The sequence below is a fragment of the Talpa occidentalis genome, unplaced genomic scaffold, assembly GCF_014898055.3.
Source record: "Talpa occidentalis isolate TD23 unplaced genomic scaffold, MPIMG_talOcc4v2.1 talOcc4.9, whole genome shotgun sequence".
NCBI lineage: Eukaryota > Metazoa > Chordata > Mammalia > Eulipotyphla > Talpidae > Talpa > Talpa occidentalis.
The window spans coordinates 95,292,885-95,313,990 of NW_023605305.1; the positions used below are offsets into that span (position 1 = coordinate 95,292,885).

At 39.9% G+C, this 21,106-nt stretch overlaps 1 protein-coding gene across 1 annotated transcript; it reads left to right on the plus strand.

Moving 5' to 3' along the window:
* The first annotated feature begins 929 nt into the window (after positions 1-929).
* Positions 930-19,723, plus strand: DR1 (down-regulator of transcription 1). Its single transcript, XM_037499235.2, has 3 exons — positions 930-1,176; positions 9,444-9,607; positions 15,993-19,723. Exons 1-3 carry the CDS (start codon positions 957-959, stop codon positions 16,137-16,139), a joined length of 531 nt encoding a protein of 176 aa, XP_037355132.1. The 5' UTR covers positions 930-956; the 3' UTR covers positions 16,140-19,723.
* Positions 19,724-21,106: the final 1,383 nt, after the last annotated feature.

Below are 21,106 nucleotides of genomic sequence, written 5' to 3' on the forward strand. Positions count from 1 at the left end.
GCAGAAGCCACGCAGCCCGGCCCGTCCGCCCACGCAGCCCATCCGAGTCGGGGGCGAGCGCGCGCTCCGGGCTCTCGGAACCGCGCGGCGCACCTGGCCCGGCCCGGGGCGCGCGTCGGGGAGGCGGGCGGCGGAAGCTGTTGGCGGCGCGAGCTGCCGGCGGCGCGGCTGGGCGTGCCCGGCGGCGCGGGTGGGGGCAGGGCAACGGCCACTTCCGGACGTCGGTCTGGGAGGGCGGGGGAGCGGGGGGCGAGGCTTCCGGCCGCGCAAAGGGTGTCGGGAGAGGCTTCCAGCAAACCTTCGTCCCCGGCCTCTGGAGGGACCACCGTTACCTCGGCGTCGGCTTCCACCTTCCGCGTTCGGGCCAAACGGCCACGGCGGCCGCCGCAGCCGCTGCCCTTGTGCCTGGCTCTGCCCTGACTCGTTCCCAGGCGGCCGCCCGGGCTCCGGCAGCTGCAGCGGTCGCGTCCGACATGTTGTGAGGCGGCGGCGCGGGTGTCTGCAGGATGGTTTGGCGGAGGCGGCGGCAAAGTCTGCTGGCGGCGGCGCCTGGGGGGCCCCGGCCCTGTAGAGCCGCGCCCGCTGGGCGCCCGCGGTGCCGCCGCGAGGCCGGCGTCCCCGCACCCTCCTGCGCCCCGGCGCCGCTGGGACCCGGCCAGGCGGCCGCGCCCGCCCCTCTGAGGAGACTCGAAGGCGGCTCCCCGGTGGTCGGATTCCCACAGCCCCTTCCCGTCTGTCCCCCGCGCCCGAGCGGGGCGAGCCCGGAGTCCCCAGCCCCTGGGCTCCCTCGGCCTCCCCCAAACCACACACGCGGGCGCCCCCGCCCTCGCGAGGCGGCGCCTCCCCCTCACACCCCGCCGCGGGACCGTCCCCGAAGGCGGCCCTGAGGGAAGCCCGGGTGGGGGGTGCAGCGAGCTGGGGCGCTCCTAGCAGCGGGGGCGCGCGGGGGAGCGGCGATGGCGTCCTCGTCGGGCAACGACGACGACCTCACGATCCCCAGAGCGGCCATCAATAAGATGATCAAAGAGACGCTCCCGAACGTGCGGGTGGCCAACGACGCGCGCGAGCTGGTGGTGAACTGCTGCACGGAATTCATCCACCTGATATCGTCCGAAGCCAATGAGATTTGCAACAAATCGGAGAAGAAGACCATCTCGCCGGAGCACGTCATCCAAGGTAAGCCGGCGGCGGGCGCGGGCTTCGGCCCGGGGCCGCGCGAGCCGCTCGCGTCCGAGCCTGCGCGGCCCCTGCCGGGTCCTGGGACGCGAGACGCCGCGAGGGCGTGGGAGCCGCCGCCGCCCGGATACGCCCACGTGCGGAGTCTCGTGGGGCGCTTCATTCAGCCCGCGCCGCTGAGGACCGGGAGCGCCCGGGTCAGGTAACAGCTTCCGAAGAGCGAGTCGTAGTGGAGGGCTCAGCTTACACCCGGCGAGCCGAGCCGGCGGGGATTTCTCCGGTCTGAAGAGGGACCTAGGCGTGGCCGCGGGGGGATCGCCTGCCGGCGGTGTAGCCGAGGTCGTGGCAACGGAGAGGAGCCCGGCCGTTCTCCCGTGGAAAGTTGAGGTGTAGACAGGTGCTCAAAGCGGGAGTGGAGGCAGCCCGCCTTCCCCGCCCCGTCTTGTCACCAAGGCAGAGGAAAAGCTGAGCTTTCTAACACAGGAGTGAAGAAACTCGTACCCGGAATGTGTTCAGCGTTGTGAAACTTACTGATGAAATGTACATCTGTAAGTGTCACTGGAATAAAGTAGACGTCCTGAAAAGTAGTTTGGGGACCCTCGCGTTCATCAAGTTCCCTAAGCCTCCAGTTCTTGTCTGTGGGAGCAGGGTGCAAGTTCTTTAATCGATCCTTCCCTCCCTCCCCCTTCCTTTCTCCTCCTTTCTCCCCGTCCCATTTCTTCCCTCCTTGCTTTATTTTTCTTTTATGTGGCCTGCTTTGTTCAATGGAGAGAAAATTTTAAAGCTTGGACCGAAAGATTGGAAGTTTGTTTTATTGGTTTCCCTTCCCCCCCACCCCACCCCCGGAATATTTCCTGGACCTTCCCTGCTGCGGTTCCCATTTAGGTGTGTATACACTCTAACTTTTACTGAACAGGGCCTCTGAGAGTTTCAGCAGTTTCTTGTGTTAGAAAGGATTTAGTCCAGTAACAGGCATTTATGGAACCATATTCTCATGGTTTGTCTCCAGGGTGGAGAAACATTAATAATATTTTGGAAAGCACTTTCTGTGACTTTCACATATATTCTTAAGAAAAGTTGTATTCCGTTTGAGGTGAGAACTTGCCTTTATAATCAAAATTCTAACCATTTCTTGATTGCTTTTGAAGTTAATAAAATGGTTAATTTTAATCACTTTGGTAGGCAGGTGGTGGTCTGCCATTTTATTTTAATGATTTAGCCTTTTAAAAGGTGCCTTTCCTGTTATTTTGAGGTGGAGAGGACATCTGCTTAGATTCACCATCTCCAATATGTTGCTGTCAATATTGACAAAAGGATCAAATGATTCATTTTTGATCTTTAATGGTGTAAGGTAAAGGTAGATTTAAAATCTGCTCTGCTAATTCCATTTCAACACACAAGGAGAAAAAAGTCCCTAGTAAAACACATATTTGATTATAAAACTGGTATTTTTTTCCCTTCTCATTTGGTGTGTTGAACACTCTGGCAAGTAAAATGAAAGCCAAGTTGTCTATTTTTTCTCTGGTGTTTTTATTTTTTGCTTTCTGTGTGTGATTGTTGTCATAAGTCTTTCACAAGATTATCCAACACAGATAGCTGTAATTTCCTTTTACAACTCCTATAAAAGAAAAAGAATCTTTTATCAACATTGCCTTTCTAATGAAAATTGCAAAAGATTTCAAAAGGATCTGCCTAAACATTTGTTGACACCACAGAAGTGGGGATGGTTCCAAAAATCTAATAATACATTACAATCTGTCTTCTTGGGTAGAGTTTATTCTTTTCTAGGATATATTTAGATTTCTGATTGACATGATGGAATAAAAGTGCAGCTGTAGCAAATGGTATACTAAATAGTTCAACTTTGGAATATGCTGAATTCAGATCAGCATATGAGTCAGAAAGTTCCAATGAAAGAACATTTTCCTTTGTGTACAGAGGATGATTTATTAATTTAAAAAAATCACATTTTGACCTGTTACAAATTTATAAATTTACCTTTTTTCCCTTTTATTATTGCTGTGAAGTGTATAAGGACCTATATTTTTGCCCCAAATTCTCCCCAGTTGGGAGAATAGATTGTATGCATAAATTACAGACTAAAGCTGGTAAACCATGTGGATAAGATATTTTTTATACTTTTCTGTTAGCACTGATTAAATAGGAACAAAAGATATATCCAGGTAAATAATAATGTACTTTTTAAAGTGATAGAATTCTTTTACTTTGAACTTGGGATTTTTTTAAATAATAAATTTAATGAACTACACTTTGCTTCAGGACATTTCTCTAGTTCAGTTTGCCACTTTGCTTTACCTTGTCAGAGCAAATTAAGTATTTGAAGCAGTTCTGTAAAATGCAAGTTGAAATTGAAATGATTTTATTGGCCAGTAAATATGTGAAAAACTTAGTTAAATTAAAAAGTGATTTCTAAATGTTTTGCTTATTTTAAGTTTATTAAAGTAGACTTGGTATTGAAGATCACAGATACAGAAATAGAGGGAGTTATAAGCTTCTGTGAACACATATTCTCAAATGAGTTCTAACATGTTCTGCTGAATTATGGAAAGGATTGACTTTGAGTCAAGAGCTTCAAGTTCTACACTGGAAAGTCTTTGGCCTAAGGCACATCAGTACGGTTACCCCATTTAAGTATAAATGATGCCAGTGGTTTCAGGTATAATTTGCAGTTACTGAGAATCAGTCAGAGTTGAGAGCCTTACATGAAATATGCTACAATAAATTATAATTTTCAATATTTGTAGTAATGTAGATTAAAATACAAAACTGAAAGTCTGTTCTGTTTAACCTTATATCATACTGCCATATAAATCCAAGTGTAAATAAAAATATTTTAAGTGATAGTATTTTCTTTGTGCACTTTTAATCTCTTGCTGTCTTTTTTTCCCACATTTATGAGAATAGTTACTGAAAGTAGTGAAAGTTTGAAAAGGTCTCTGAAGCCTCCCTTCTTTAACAAATTGAGTTGCTCCGGTCTGTCTGCATTGAAGAACTTTTAAAATTTTTTGGTTACTCTCTCTCTCTGGTACTTTTATAAAATGCAATAAAAATGGACTACTAGAAAAACGGTGGCGGGGGGAGGGGACAAAGTTCAATTTTTTGTTATTAGATTCAGTAGACCTAAAATTACTCTGTCAAATTGCTATGAAGGTTCTTTTCCCCTCCTCCAGTTTTGTTAAGATAAATGGCATATAACATTGTTTAAGTTTGAGGTAGACAGCATGATTATTTGATGTATGTATATATTGCAAAATGATAACCACCATAAGTTTAGTTAACACAGCCATCATCTCATATTGTTACATTTTTGCTATGGAGTTTCTTAAATGTTTACTGAAATTTACATCTTTATTACGGACTTTACAAGTTGTTCTTGCACAAGTCCATGAACCATACTTTGAGCAGCTCTACTCTAAAACCTAAACCACAGTCTGTTTTGCAAAGTGGATGTGAAATAGTTTTGAAATCAAAGTATCTGAGTGATTGTTGAGAAGTTGTAATAATAAAAATGAGAATGGTATATTTTCTAAATAATCATCTATACAGGGCCTCCCCTGGTGGCGCAGCGGTTGAGCGCTGGGCTGCGAAGCTGCCTGCAGGCTCTGCAGCGCCTGTTCGATCCCCGGCCACTGGCCAGGATCCCACAGGGCGCGCAGACCTCTCCTGCCACCCGCTGCTCCGCTCAGCAGTGTATTTCGTCTGTCCGTCTGTCTGTTCTGTTCCCCGGCCTGGCTATGGTGAATTCTCTCACCCTCCCGCGCTTCTGACTATACCCAGTGCTGGTATAAATAAATAAATAAATCTTAAAAAACAAAAACTGCTAAACTCTTAAAAAAAAAAAAATCATCTATACTGATATTTTTCCCCAAAAGAACACATGTAATTTCCCTTGCAAAATCTAGTACATAATTTTGTGCTTTTATCAAAACTGTTATTTTCCTTAAAATTTATGTATCTGTTGTTTTTGTTTTCCTTCTGCCCACTTAATAATACTGCTATATAGTTGGCCCTGTGCTAGGTCCTGCTAAGAATACAGAGTAACTGATATTTGATTTTCTGCTCTGCTCTTAGTCTCTCTTTGTCCCATATTCCCAGGAGCCATGATGCCATGGGAAGACGGTTCTTACGGGTCTTCAGGAACCTTTGCCAGGCTAATGAGCCGAGAAGGCGCTAGATCCTCTTAATATATTTTAACATATTTAATGTATATTTTAAGTAAACTACAGCACCACCCTTTTCCCTACATAGAAAATTGAGAAATTAGAGAATGGTCTTTTCTCTAGTTTTTGATGAAAAGCATGCATTTGAAAAGTAATTTACGGGTCTCCCCTGGTGGTACAGCGGTTGAGCTCTGGGCTGTGATGCTGCCAGCAGCCTCTGTAGTGCGGGTTTGATCCCGGGCCACCGGTGAGGGTCCCACATGGCGTGATAGACCTCTCCTGCCATGCCCGCTGCGCCCCTCAGCAGTGTATTTCGTCAGTCTGCCTGTTCTGTTCCCCACTCTGGCTCTGGTGAATTCTCTCACCCTCCCGTGCTTCTGATTATACCAGTGTTTGTATAAATAAATAAATCTCAAAAAAAAAAGTAATTTACACAAATGAATGTTGTAACAAAATACTAGAGGAATAGATCACTTGTGTAAAATAAGATAAGCCTGTATTAAAATTTTTGTGGCTGGATAGGGTTTTTACCTTTTTTCTTTAAAAATGACTTGTTAACATCTGTCTTTCAAATTGAAAAATGTGTACTAAGCATTTTTTTCCCTGCTATAACTTGAACTTCTCTGTGTATAGTTTTAAGATAGATTGCAAAGAGGGTAGCAGGCAGACCTCTAAGGAACAAGTGACACATGGGTTTCTTTACCCAGAATTTTCTTTTTCTTTTTCTGTTTCTTCTGTTTCTTTTTCTATTTATTTTTCTTTTCTTTTCTTTTTTTTTTTGGCTTTTACTCTGAGATGTTTAGAAACAGGGCCATCAATAGTCCATAAAGTTTCTTTGTATACATTACAAAAAGCTAATCCTTTTTAAAAAAATCTCTACTACCATTTGCCAGGGACAAGTGTCATAATTAGCATACAAATATGTTTTATGGTATGGTACCATTGTGCACTGAACACTGTAAATGGTTGCCCTTTTTAGTTAGGAGTCATTTTCCTTATCTTTGAAGATCCCTTTGTGTAAAAATGGGAATGGCTACTACTACATGGAAGAAAATTATGTAAAATATCTCTGTTTGCAAGATACTATGTTGATATCCCTTATCCAAAATGTGTCTAAAATTTGGATTAAAATCAGTGCTTTTTTTTTTTTTAAAGATTTATTTATGCACACAAGAGTAGGAGTACAGGCCACAGATGTGGGGGTGGGGGGGTGAGGGGACTCACCAAAGACAGAGCGGGAAACAGAACAGGCAGACTAACTACAATACAGTGCTGAGGGGAGCAGCGAGTGAGACAGGAGAGGTCTGCTTCTCCATGTGGGTTGCTCCCTGGCTGGCCGGGGACTGAACTCGTGCTGTAGAGGCTGCGGATTTGCTTCATAGTGAGGTGCTTAACCCCTTGCGCCTCCAGGGAGGCCCCAGTTTAACATTTTATATTACAAATATATTTGTTCAACTTGAATTGTGTATGTTTATTTAGGTCCTGTATATTAGGGTGCATTCTTACATGAAGAGAAAAAAATTAAGATAAACAATACTCTTAAATTGACTGAGTGACCCTTCATGCTAGATACTGTGCCTTAAATTGGTTGTTTTTTTTTTTTTTAAAGATTTATTTATTTGTACAAGAACTGGGGTACAGGCCAGATGTGCACGAGGGTGAGAGGATTCACCAGAGATAGAGCAGGGAACAGAACAGGCAGACTGACTGAAGACACTGCTGAGGGGAGCAGTGGGCGAGACAGGAGAGAGGTCTGCCACGCCATGTGGGTAGCTCCGTGGCCAGCGGGGATGGAACCGGCACTGCAGAGGCTGCGGACAGCTTCACAGTGCTGCGCTCAACTGTCTGCGCCACCAGGGAGGCCCAGTGTGCCTTAGATTGTTAACAAAAATTGTTAAGAACAGTCCTTAAACTAATAAAAATGTAATCCATGAATACTTAGTTTTGTTCCTTCTATGGGATAACCTCTATTCTAATCTCATTAATTCATTTCTTTTTCACAGAAACTGGTTCTGATGTTTTAGAGGCACAGAGATGAAGAAACTTACCTAGTGTCACACAGCTAATAAGAGGCAGTGTTGGGGGTCAACCCTGTCAGCCTCGGGACCTGTATGCTTAACCACTACACTACTTAGTCGTAGGAAGAAATGAAATAGGTGCTATTCTCACTTTAGAGATGGAAAGCTGAAGCTTAGAGATATTAAGCAGTGTATCCAAGGTTATACAAATACAGTGACAACCACATTTGAATTTTTACATGTATCTGATTTCAAAGGGGGAGATTATTTCTGTCTAGGAGGATCAAGCAGACTTCATTTGAAGATGGAGTTTGATCTGCACCTTGAATGAATAACCTTCAACATGAATGTGGGAAACTGGGGCCTGTGTGGAAACACTGAGCAGTCAAATTTAGCAGAACCATAAGGGTATTTAATGGCAGAAGTAAACCTGGAATGGCAATGTGGGGTTAGATCCTGGAGAAGCTTGGTGTAGGACTGAGGAAATCAGATTTTCTTTAGAAAGTGGTGGGAAACCATAAATCATTCACTTGGATTTATTTGGTATGGTCTCCAGCCAGTATTACTGAAAATATACTACTGTGCTCGTGCCTTTAACAACAACAAAAAAGTTTGTCTTAAATTCGACTTACAGCATTGGCACTTTAAAAGTGGTCTGTCAATTCAAATGAAAACAAATGCAAGCTGCCCAATTTTCACTTAATTTTCCATTATGCCCCAAGCTCCTTGATGTTTAGAATTATGTGGTGGTTTTAATTTGATATACAAAACTCAGAATAATGCCTTAGTGAGATTTTTGGATGTACCATGGAGAGGTAGGAACAATAAGTTAACTTAGTTAAAATTTAATAGTACTCTGTTTTTTGGAATCAGATTATTTCTCAAGAAGATTGATCAAAGCAGCTAACATTCAAAGTAAAGTTCTCAATCTTTCAAACTGTCTCTAAAAAAACCACAGCCTACATGGAAATGTAGATTTGCAAAGGTATATTTGATGTCCTCCCTGAGGATCAAATCCCTAAAGTTAGAATTCAAGGCATCTTTACTGAGGGCAGCTTGATTCATCATAATTGTTCAAAGACTTCAAGAACTGATGAACTAAGTTCATTTGTTGTGGTGTGGTGGTGTGTTTTTTTTTTTTTTTTTTTTTTTTTTTTTTTTAACCGCCTGTATTTCATCATTGGGTCAGAAAATATGCCTTGGGGTAGTAGCTATTATATAGAAAACTATAAGAGATGACTTTAAATGCTGTGAACTAAAAATATTTTATGCCGTGTCTTTCTGGATTACAGAAGATATTTAGAGAGTGCATGCATTATCTTGTTGTAAAATGTTCTTTCTCAATGTGGAAAAATAAAGGGTTAGAATTTTTCGCTAATGCTTTTTTCTATCTTTAATAGTGTTCCTTTAACCCATTTTTTCTACCAAATCACATGAAATGTTTTTATGGTGCTTCCTGTTAAGTTTTATTTTTAAGAGAAACTTGTTGGCTGAATGTAAATGCTGAATTACATAAGTTATTTCCATCAGTGCTTTTTATCTGTGCTAAAATAGTTTCCTGTTAGTATATTGGATAAAAGAATTTATTTTTTCTTTTATCCCGTCCAATTAAAATTTAGGATATGTATTACCCCCCACTTTTTCTAAACCAAATGGCAGAAAATATGTTAACAAATATATTCCAAGTATTTTGCTTTTTTATATTTGAGAAAGTGATTGATGTTTAATTTATTGCGAGGGTTATGGGAAAAAATGTTTTCTTACTAAAACCACATGTTGTTACATTGGATTTTTTTTCTTACAGGAAAGGCTTTAGTTTTTAAAAAGTTAGAAAGAAAGGGAAAAGTGAAGTCCTGGGCCTTCAGAGCTTACTTAAGTTTTAACTAATATGTTACGTAATATTAAGCAAGTCGATAAATATTTTTTCTTAACCATCCAGATAATTTCTGTCACCTATAAAATAGATTAAATTGTTACAAAATAACAACCTCAGCCTCAAAATAAAGAAAGTAGGTGAGGGAAAAGCTATGTTTTATGACTCCTTCATGTTTTCATTTCCTTCCCCTAGCACTAGAAAGTTTGGGCTTTGGCTCTTATATCAGTGAAGTAAAAGAAGTCTTACAAGAATGCAAGACGGTAGCATTAAAAAGAAGAAAGGCCAGTTCTCGTTTGGAAAATCTTGGCATTCCAGAGGAAGAGTTGCTGAGACAGCAACAGGAATTATTTGCAAAGGTAATTAATGCATTTTAAATTATTTTCATTTGAGTCCTGCCCTTTTTGCTAACAAATCATACTGGTTTCTGAAATCATTTCCTCAATCAACTTTTGTACCCAGAGAAATTTTTTTTCCTGTGTCTGAGTCAGTCTGATGTGTTTTTTTGTTTTTTGTTTTTTGTTTTTAAGATTTATTTATGCATACAAGAACTGGGGTACAGGCCAGAGATGGGGGGGGGTGAGGATTCACCAGAGACAAAGTGCAGAACAGAACAGGCGGACTGACTGAACTACACTGCTGAGGGGAGCATTGGGCGAGTCAGGAAAGGTCTGCTGCGCCATGTGGGTAGCTACCTGGCTGGAGATCGAACTCATGCTGCAGTGGTGTCTTAACCCCTGTGCCACCAGGGAGGCCTCTCTGTCTGATGTTTAGATCTGGCCAGTTTGCCTCTGTTTGGCCACTTTATATATAAAAGCAAATGTTTGCAGCAACCTATTTAAGGAGAACAACTCTAAGTAACTGCTGAGATTTTACTTTGATTTTTTTCAAGACGGAATGACTATTTAAAAGCATGAAAAATATACCTAAACATTCTTAAGAATTAAAACAATGGGCCGGTTAGAAAGTAATACATCAACTATGTTATACTATATTAAATTAGGTCTTTAATACACCTGGCTTCTTTAATACACCTGTCTTTAATAATCTGGCGGCTTCTTTGAAATTGTAAGGCACTTTTTTAGTTGAATAGAAGAGTTGAGATTTTCTACCAATTACTGTAATTACCATTAAACTGGGTAGTATAATTTTAGATAGTCTTTTCCAGATAAGCCCTATAGCTGTTGTATTTATAGTCATAATGACCAGTTTGAAAAAGCATCTGAAATTTAATATTGGACACCATCAGCTACTATTTATTTTTTTTTTTAAAGATTTATTTATTTATACAAGCACTGGGTACAGTCAGAAGCACGGGAGGGTGAGAGCATTCACCAGAGCCAGAGTGGGGAGCAGAACAGGCAGACTGACGAAATACACTGCTGAGGGGAGCAGCGGGTGGCAGGAGAGGTCTGTGCGCCATGTGGGACCCTCGCCGGCGGCCGGGGATCGAACCGGCACTGCAGAGGCTGTGGGCAGCTTCTCAGCCCAGCGCTCAATCGCTGCGCCACCGGGGAGGCCCCATACAAACATTATTATAATTTATATGAATATGAGATAATAAAGAAGGAGTAGTGGAGGCCTCCCTGGTGGCCAGGGGGTTAAGTCTTACTACTATCACTTCTGTGGCCTGAATTCAATCCTTCATTCCACCTGTTCTGCTCCCTATTCTGTCTCTTGTGTATCCTTTCACCCCCTCCCCTCTGGCCTACACCCCACTTCTTGTTTTTGTTTTTGTTTTGTTTAAGATTTATTTGTTTGTTTATACAAGCACTGGATACAGTCCGAAGCACGGGAGGGTGAGAGAATTCGCCAGAGCGGGGAACAGAACAGGCAGACTGACGAAATATACTGCTGAGGGGAGCAGCGGGCATGGCAGGAGAGGTCTGTTGTGCCATGTGGGACCCTTGCCGGGTTGGCCTGGGATCAAACCGGCATTGCAGAGGCTGCGGGCAGCTTCGCAGCCCAGGGCTCAACTGCTGCACCACCAGGGGAGGCCCTGCACCCCAGTTCTTTTACATAAAAATTTAAAAAGAGAAATGGGGTAATGATTTAAAAAAACAATAGTAGCTATTATCTATAGATTCTTTATTATTGCAGATCACCTAACAGGTGCCAAATTAAATATTTGATGAAAGAGGGAAAAAAGCTCTGCTAGATACGTTGCATTCTATCCAGGGTTTTTAAGACATAATAAATTTTATTATACTCATTTACATTACTAAGAAAGATGGAGAAACTTGCATGAGATCATTTATTCATTCTGTAGATATTTACTGAGATCCTTCCTATCGGACTTAACTGCTGGGTGCTGTACTTAAGACAGTATATAAAAGAAACATGGCTTCTATCATATTGGAGCTTAGTTTTACTGAAAAGGATTAGCTTTAACAAATAAAACAGGTAGATTCTCTTAGGAAATGCTGGTATCTCAATTCAAATTTACATCTTCAGACTTCAAAACCTGACTCTTTCTACAATACCGTGCTAATATATTCTAGTCACCATTTTGTCTGTTAAATTTATTTTGGAAATTTTAAAGTGAAACATGCTTTATCCTTTCCAGGGCAAAAAAAAAAAAAATAATAATTGAAAGAAATAATTGGCTGACTGTTATATCTGTGTTTACCTGTTTTTGTTATATGGTTTTTATTTCCTCTTACTTTTTTTCCTTCTTTCTTACCTTGACCTATGTGTGAAGGTCCCTTAGTATTTCTTAGCTCGTCATCAGAAGACAAACAGGGAGGTAAATTATAGCAGCTGCCTAGCATGTCCTATTTAGTTACTTATGTCCTAAATATGAAAGAAACTGATAATAAATATAACATCTTTTTAAATCTATTTCATTTCATTCTTTAGACTTCATTTCAAATACAAAAACAACAAGAACCTCACTTGAAGCTGCTCATAGCAAATATTTAGAAAGGGGAAACTATTAACACATTGAAATTAAAGGTAACTATAAATTGTAACTGAGTTGTTTTTAGTACATGGTAGTGAGAATCTTGAAACATAATGGAGATCCACAAAGAAGTAAATTAGAGGGCCTCCTTGGTGGCGCAAGGGAGAGCACTATGAAACTATCTGCAGCCACTCCAGTACTAGTTCCATCCGTGGCCAAGGAACTAACCCACATGTCGCAGCAGACCTCTCCTGTCTCACCTGCTGCTCCCTTAGCAGTGTATTTCAGTAAATCCACCTGTTCTGTTCCCCACTCTGTCTCTATTGGGTCCTTTCCCTCCCCCCCACTATGCCTGTGGCCTGTAACCCAATTCTTGTATGCATAAAAATAAATAAATCTTTTTTGAAAAGATAAATTTGAAAATTTATGCCTACTTCTTTGATACCCCACATTTTAGAAGGAAATTAGAATAAATACCTCTGCAATTTCTAATTTATGGATGTGAATACAAGTAAAATATATCAGTCGACTGTGATTTTTTTTTTTTTTTTTTTTTTTTTTTTTTTTTTTTAAGATTTATTTAGACATACAAGAACTGAGTTGCAGGCCAGAAGTGCAGGGCAGGGTAAGAGGATTCACCAGAAAGAGTGGGGAGCAGAACAGGCAGATCTACTGAAATACACTGCTATGGGGAGCAGCGGGCAAGACAGGAGAGGTCTGCTACTGCGCCATGTGGGTTAGCTCCCTGGCCAGTCAGGGATCGAACTCTCCTGCAGTGCTGCAGTGACTGCAGATAGCTTCATAGAGCTGTGATTTAACCCCTTGAGCCGCTAGGGAGACCCAACTGTGATTTTTTTTTTTAAGGCCTAAAATTACTTTTATGTTCAGAGGGAAGTATGGGAACTGATATGGGGCTATAGTATCTTTTAGTCAGGCAAATATTAAATGTAATTAGTACATATCTTTGCAGATCATTGAGTAAACTATAAGATCAAGCACCTTTACAATAAAATTGGTATGAAATTGAAATTACTTGACTTTTTTTAATGCCACAGAAGTAAACCTAAGTAGAGTTGATTAGGCCATAGAGTTACTATTCTTAGGTTGATTGAGTTCACATGTTTGCTTTGTGTTGCTATTTTCTTTGAACTCTTAGAGTATTTCCTGTGAAACATTCTTAGTCTATTTTGAATTCTGGGTATTTCTGCTGTACCCAGAGTTAGAATAACTGTTTTCCAAAGTCCTTTACAAAAATGGGTGAAAGAGTTGCTAGAGAAAACAACTGGCTTCTAATTTCCTTTTTAAAAAAGTTTTTGTTTTGCAGGGAAGTATTCTATAGACACACTAACAACTATAATCTGAGGTTTGCTTTCATGAGGAAGATATAAAGAGATCTTAAGTACAAAGTCATCACATTAGCTTTTGGTGGTGCAGGAATGTGCCAGTTATTACGCAGTTGTCTCAACCTGAGATTCACCCTTCCATGCTGGCTTTGTGACTGGGTCTGGTATTCTACAAACCACATTTCTGCTTTTCTAGCTCACTTCCCTCTTTCTTAGACTCTGATGCCACAGAAGCATCTAGAGAGAGATTCGGGACAAGAGGAAGAGGAAGGCACTTGTTCCTTTCTTTCACTTCTGTTAAATAGAGTTCCTTTGACTAAACTAGCTGTGCTTCTTTACCCTGGCTACATTCATTTTTTCGTGTAGCAGGAATGAATAGTTGGTAGTTTCTCTAATACTCATAGAACCAACCTGAACATGTATCTCCCTCAGGGACATGGATCTTGAATGTTGTTGCTCTCCTCCAGTCTCAGAGATGCTACTACCATCAAATCTATACCCCTTTACCAGTGACCTGAGCTTCAGTTCCATGAGTTACTCCTCTAAGTTTCAACAATTCTAGCCTCATCCCTTGTTTCCCTAGTTTAGGGTGGTAGCTGCTTTCTATGGTTGCCACCTTCATGATACCATAATGTTCTCTCTTTCTCTCTATTTCCTTTTTGGCTACCAACCTTATACCTGGCTAACAATTCTTTATATTACCTTCTTTCTGTTCCCACATCTGTCTTTTTATTAGACCCTGACTGGTTTGAGAGGAATCAGAGAAAAACTTAGTAAAGAAAACAGTATTTCAGTTTGACTTGAAGAAAGAGTAGAATTTCAGTAGGTGAAAAATTGGGAAATTTCAAATAAATATCAGCATGAGAAAAGGTAATAAAAATTCTAAGGAGGGTGTGTTTGGAAAACATTTCATGTCCTAGGGTTTTTTTTTGTAAGCACAAAATACATGTTACAAAAAAAGAAGATAGGTTGGGGCAGGCAGTTAGTTAGAGAACTTTAAACTCTAGACTGAGAAATTTGAACTTAATTGGTAGCAAATTCAATGGTTCTTTTAAGTCTGCTAATAACCTGACTAGAGTTTTCCTCTAGAAATGTTTGGATAATAAAGTCATGACATAAAGAAAAGTTAGAGGGCCTCCCCGGTGGCGCAGCGGTTGAGCGCTGGGTTGCGAAGCTGCCCGCGGCCTCTGCGGCGCCGGTTCGATCCCCGGCTGCTCCCCGGCCACCGGAGGAGGGTCCCACATGGCGCGCAGACCTCTCCTGCCGCCCGCTACTCCCCTCAGCAGTGTACTTCGGTCCTTCTGCCTGCTCTGCTCTCCGCTCTGGCTCTGGTGAATTCTCTCACCCTCCCGCGCTTCTGACTGTACCCAGTGCATGTATAAACAAAAACAAACAAATAAAGAAAGAAAACATGCCTCTATATAAAAAAAAAAAAAAAAAAGAAAAGAAAAGTTAGAAATGTAGCTGGTAAAATCTTAATGTTAAAGAGATATACTGAGCATCACTGTTTTCCTACAAAACATTCAGAAAACATCAGGGACCATATATTGGGAACCCAACAATGAATTTGAAAGCACTCTCTTCTCAAGTCTAAAGGAGAAAAAAGATATGTACTTAATTAGAGAATAAAGTGGATAGATACGGGAATGCATATATAATCATGACACGAAATTGAGCACAAAATGTGAACTATAATGGTCAAGAGAGATTTGTGTTTTAAATAATAAATACTGGTGCGATCGCTAAGGCTCCTTCCCAATTTGGTTTCATCCATTAACAGAAAAACTACACCAAGAAGAAGAAACATATTTCCCCATCAGACCCTGCCAGAACAATGCTGTTTTTCCCTTTCTGCCTTTTCTCAGAATTGTTATTTACATTTGGCAGAAAGGGAAAAACAGCATTGTTCTGGCAGGGTCTGATGGGGAAATATGTTTCTTCTTCTTGGTGTAGTTTTTCTGTTAATGGATGAAACCAAATTGGGAAGGAGCCTTAGCGATCGCACCAGTATATATAATTCATATATATGATCTTAGTTTCTAAAATCCTGTGTTTGTTTTTATAGCAATTACAACATATGGATTTGAACTTTCCCATTTAATTCAGTCCTAGAGAGTGTCTTTTTACTAGTGTGTATGTGGAAAAGGATATGTGTATATGTATGTGGGTGGGTGTGTGTATTTCAGGGAGAGAGAGATGTAAGTGTAGAGTAGTAGTAAACTGGTAGAAACACAAAAGAAATATTAAAGTAGCTATTGCATTCATGTACAGTGTTTTCCCCTAAGAGTTAGCTATACTGAAATTAGAGAACTTTTTAACAGCAAACATAATTTTTTGATTGACAAATGTTTATTTACACTTTTGTAAGTTGAAAGGACAGAAGAATCAAGTGAAACAAAAAGAAGAAACGCAGATTAATGAACCAAAAAGAAATTTGTGTGTGTGTATGTTATGAGTTTTAAAAAAGTTACTGTTTTTATGGTTTTTTTTGGTGTTTAGGCTAGACAGCAACAAGCAGAATTGGCTCAACAGGAATGGCTTCAAATGCAGCAAGCTGCCCAACAAGCACAGCTTGCTGCTGCATCAGCCAGTGCATCCAACCAGACAGGATCTTCTCAGGATGAAGAAGATGATGATGATATCTGAAATTCACCAGCTGAGTTCCTATTTCCTCTATAAATGTTTTCCCCTGCACAAGAAAACAGTGAAAGAAATGCTTATCTGTAATTTCGTATGCATCTTGATGGACTTGCCATTGGTATTCTAGGGATGTCTGCTGTTAAGTTTCACCTGTTGTGTGCTATTAATATAAAAACTGTCTCTTTGAACTATTGAACATTTAAGGTTCAGTATAATATCAATTTTGAATTTTTAATGGCGTTTATGAAATTTTAGATAGCAGTGAGTCCTTTATTTGATCAATAAACAGTGTTACAGAAAACTTCCAAGTTTATAAAAATACAGTGAAATTTATACAGAAACTCGAAATCTGCATTGCATTTCCTCTGCCCTTTTAACTAAACTAAAAATTGGGGATTTTAAATTATTGGGAGGGCGTGCTGTGTAATGCAGTAGACATTAGCTCAGGTTGGTGAAAAAACAGAATTCAGTTCTGTAGTATATGAATTTTTTGTCTTTTAAAATGAGTGTATATACAAACAATACACATATATGCTCAAAAAATAAAACTCTTTAGGAAAATCTCAAAATAAGACATTCAAAAACTAGAGTGGAATATCTTCAACCTTATTAGTTGTATGAATTTGGTGGGCTATGTTTTTGACTTTGTTTTATGTAGAGGTAAAAGCTTTAGTTTTATTATGACATAATTCATCTTGAGCTACCTTATTATATTTCAAAGACTGCCCAATTTTGAGGACTGTTATGATTCTTACTATTTCACTCCAATCCAATAATTGTTAATAGTATTACTTGCTTATTAGTCCATCCATGTTTATTGGAATCTGTGAAACAATTACTTAGGTTCCATGGGTTTAACTGAGGTTCATAAATATTCAGACCTTTACTGGGGGAAAGAAATTAAATTCAATGAGCATGCTTGCTATAAAAGAGGGATTTTTTGTAATTTAACTTGTAGTTATAGCCTACTTATTGTTTGTTTTTAGCATTATTTTTACATTTTCTTGACTAGATGACCCAGAGGTCTAATGCATCCTTTTGAAAAGGCATCATTTGTCTCCATCATAATTGAGTGATAGCTTTAAAAATCTGGGGTTTTTTTGTTTAAGAAAGTGTCTCATAATTGATTGACCCTTTATGAAAGATACTTATCAACCAGCTCCTTGAAAGGGAGAAACTTTATTTTGGTTCCCGTAAGTAAAGTATGACAATGATTTTTATAGGAGTCTAGTGTATTGAACACATGGCATATTGATGTATTTTGGAAACAATGGAAAAAGCCACTTAAGATAGTATAAAGTAATCTAAATTTCTATGTCAGTTGCCAAATCATTTAAATTTCTATATTCACCAAACACACAGATAGATGGCAGCTGCCAGTATTCCTATTTTAGTTGGAGAGAGCTGAACAAGGTTTACAAGTATTAGATTTCTTACTGTTATTTTTCCAGTTTTAGAAAAAATGAAATATTGTCATGCAGTTAAGTAAATACACTTCCCAATGCCATGAAAAGATTAATCTTGCTGAACATTTATTTAAGTTACAGTGTTTTAAGTTGAAGTTGATACTGTATCCATGCAGTGACAAGGAGAAAGGATTGTTGGGTTTTTCCCCCCCCCCTAAAGTTTAAGTACCAAAGGTAGTCTAGTCTAAGAGATAAGTGTTGGCTTTTCTGATTTGTGTTGTAACATCCTTATACTTTTTCTGTTTTAAGTATATCTGTTTCTTAAGTAAATAATTTGGATTATTTTTCCACACTTTTTTTCCTGATGCAGAGTCCAGGTTAATTAATATTTTACTGCATCTGATAATGTATTATATGTGTGAAGCATAGTGACTTTTCATTTGGACATTCTCATGATTTCATATGCTGTATTCTTCAAGCAATAAAATTCTGATGTGTTTTATAAATTGTTTTTATATTTAATAATCTGTACATTTTAATGGCAACAAATTTCTCCTATTACCATTTTTATTATTTTCAAGAATTTCAGGCCCAGAGGCATTTTGATCATTTGGTATACAGAACCTTATTTCCTCCTTTGCTTACTGTTATTTCAGAAAATGTGGTTTTACTTGTATTTTTGTAATTTAAAGTCCTAAGAATCAGAAAAAAAACAAAGCTAGTTTAGCAATGCTTACTTTTAGCTTCTTTTTTAGCATTTTAAAGTCTCCTATTCTGTCCATTGTTGAGGTTTTAAAAATCTTTTGGAGAAAGAAAATCTTTAGGGTTCTTGAGAAATAAAGTTAATGTTTAGTATTTTCCTCACCTCCTTGAACATACTTCTTTTTTAGCAGAAGATCAGACTCATAAGTGTTGGAAAGGGTCCAGTTTTTAAAACTGCATATACCATACATAGAGTACACAAACATGGACTTTCACAAATTAAACATACTTATATCACCAGCACTACAGCATTATGAGCACCCTGGAAACCTTCCTCTTGCACCTCTCTTAACACTATCTTCTTTTTCCTCCCAGAAGTCACTATTATTCTGACTTCTAAAACCATAGGTTAATTTTATTTTATATCTTTTTTTCCTCATCATTTATTATATTTTTAATGTGTTTATTTCCTGTTCATACAGTAACAAATCACGCAAATTTAAGGACTTTAAACAATGTAGACTCTTGCAGCACTCTAGTTCAGAAGTCCAAAAAGTTTGATTAAGCCAAAGTCAAGGTGTCAGTGGGTTGGTTCCTGAATTGGAGGTTGTGAGTGGAGAGTCTGTTTTCTTGCTGTCTTTAGCTTCCTCTGGCTGTCTATTTTTCCTAGATGATAGCCCCTTCTAACATGTTCATAGCCTCTGCTTTCATTCTCACATCATCTTCTCTTCTTCTACAGTCAGATCTACTGCTGCTGCTACATTTAGGGCCCAGTTGGATAAGCCAGGACAATCTTTGCGTTTCAAAATCCTTAGTTCAGTCACATTTGCAAAGTCTCTCTTGCCATACAAAGTAACATTCACAGGTTCCAGGGATTAAGTCTTGGATATCTTTGGAGGCCAGGGTGACATTCATGTCAGCACATCTATTTCATTCATTCTCATTCTCATGCACATATCAGTGCATGTAGTTCATTCTCATTACTGGATAGTATTCCATTAACTTATAGTTTTTATTATATCCAAAGTATATTTGTTCTACCATTGGTGGACATTTGAGGAATTTCTAGCTTGAATATATTATGAATCGTGCTGTGGAAACCATTCTCATGCATGTCTTTTGGTGAGCGTACAAGTGCATTTCTCTTGAATATATGAGTGGAGTTACTGAATCTTGAAATGTGCATGTATTCAAGTTTAGTATGTAGTGTCAGTTTTCCAAAGTGTTTGTAAAAAGGCACCATTTTAATATGTACCATAATAATGAATTACCCTAATGGTCTATTGACCTGAGAATGTTAATAAATTTCACAAAATACCTAAATTATATCAAGTAAATTCTACTGGTTACAGTGCTACTTAATATCATATGAAAGGAATGGAAAAGTGGAAAAGCAAAGTATTTTTTTGTGTGTGTCACAGACAAGTAGTATACACTCATTAGATTATTGCTCCTCAGAAGAAATGCAAGTTTTGGGTAATCACAAATAGTATACTGAATTTATAAATAGTATATTCAGTTGTGGAAAATTCACTATTTAAATTTTGTATTAAAATTAATTTTGCTATAATCTTATTTTGATATGTGGATATTTCCTTACATCAAAATGGCCACTAGGAAGAATTATCCAAACCAGATAGTATAGGCACCAACCTCTCTTGGATTTCTTTTTGTTTCCTTCTCTGTCACTAATAAGAGAGCATAAGTCCCGGGGGCATCCCTGGTGGCGCCAGCCACTGCAGCATGAGTTGAATCCCTGGCTAGGGAGCTAACCCACATGGCACAGCAGACCTCACCTGTCCTGCCCACTGCTCCCTCAGCAGTGTGTTTCAGTAGATCTGCCTGTTCTGCTCCCCACTCTGACTCTAGTGAATCCTCTCCCTTCTCCCCTCCCATCTTTGGCCTACAGCCCAGTTCTTATATGCATATAAATAAATGTTTAAAAAAAAGCAGCATAAGTCCAATCACACCCTTCTGTCTTTCACCTTTCCCCATGCCGAAGACTATCAATGGTAGGATGAAGACCATGGCAGCATAAGTAACTTCCTCCCTACTGCCACTTGTCATCAAAGTGTCATCACTGACACTCTTTCCTCAAAATAAAAGCCCTGTCCTTAGTGTACATGTTTAGATTTCCCCTTTCTTACAAAAGATAGAAACACTACCTTGGAACATTTAGGTTTTTACTTTTAGAATAGGATACCAGGGGAAACACTGAAATTGATCCTTTGTTGGAAGCCACAGGTGACATCACAATAGTAAGAGACAAAAAGATGATTTAAAAGAAAATTGGGTGTCTCCCTGGTGGTGCAAGGGGTTAAGACGCAACCTATGAAGCTATCCGCAGCCACTGCAGCATGAGTTCAATTACCGGCCAGGGAGCTACCCACATGGTGCAGCAGACCTCTCCTGACTCGCCCGCTGCGCCCCTCAGCAGTGCATTTCAGTCAGTCTACCTGTTCTGTTTCCCACTTTGTCCCTGGTGAATCCTCACACCACCACCACCTCCACACTCCTCTGGCGTGTACCCCAGCTCTTGTATACATAAATAAATAAATCTTTAAAAAAATAAAGTACTCTGTTCTTTTTAAAAAAAATAAAATTGGCCCAGGGTTAAAATATGTTTCTAGGAACATCAAATTTTTTTTTTTAATTTATTTATGCATATAAGAACTGGGGTACAGGCCAGAGGTTTGGGAGGTGAGAACATACACCAGAGACAGAGTGGGGGACAGAACAGGTGGATTGATTGAGATACACTGCTGAAGGGTGCAGCAGGCAATATAGGAGAGGTCTGCTGCGCCATGTGGGTATCTCCCTGGCTGGCCGGGATCAAACTCATGCTGCAGTGGCTGTGGATAGCTT

Excerpts from the sequence above, each read along its gene's own strand:
- DR1 (XM_037499235.2), top strand. The coding sequence starts at position 957 with ATGGCGTCCTCGTCGGGCAACGACGACGACCTCACGATCCCCAGAGCG. Across the intron at positions 1,177-9,443 it reads GCCGGAGCACGTCATCCAAG|CACTAGAAAGTTTGGGCTTT; the intron begins GTAAGCCGGCGG and ends TCCTTCCCCTAG. Across the intron at positions 9,608-15,992 it reads AACAGGAATTATTTGCAAAG|GCTAGACAGCAACAAGCAGA; the intron begins GTAATTAATGCA and ends TTTGGTGTTTAG.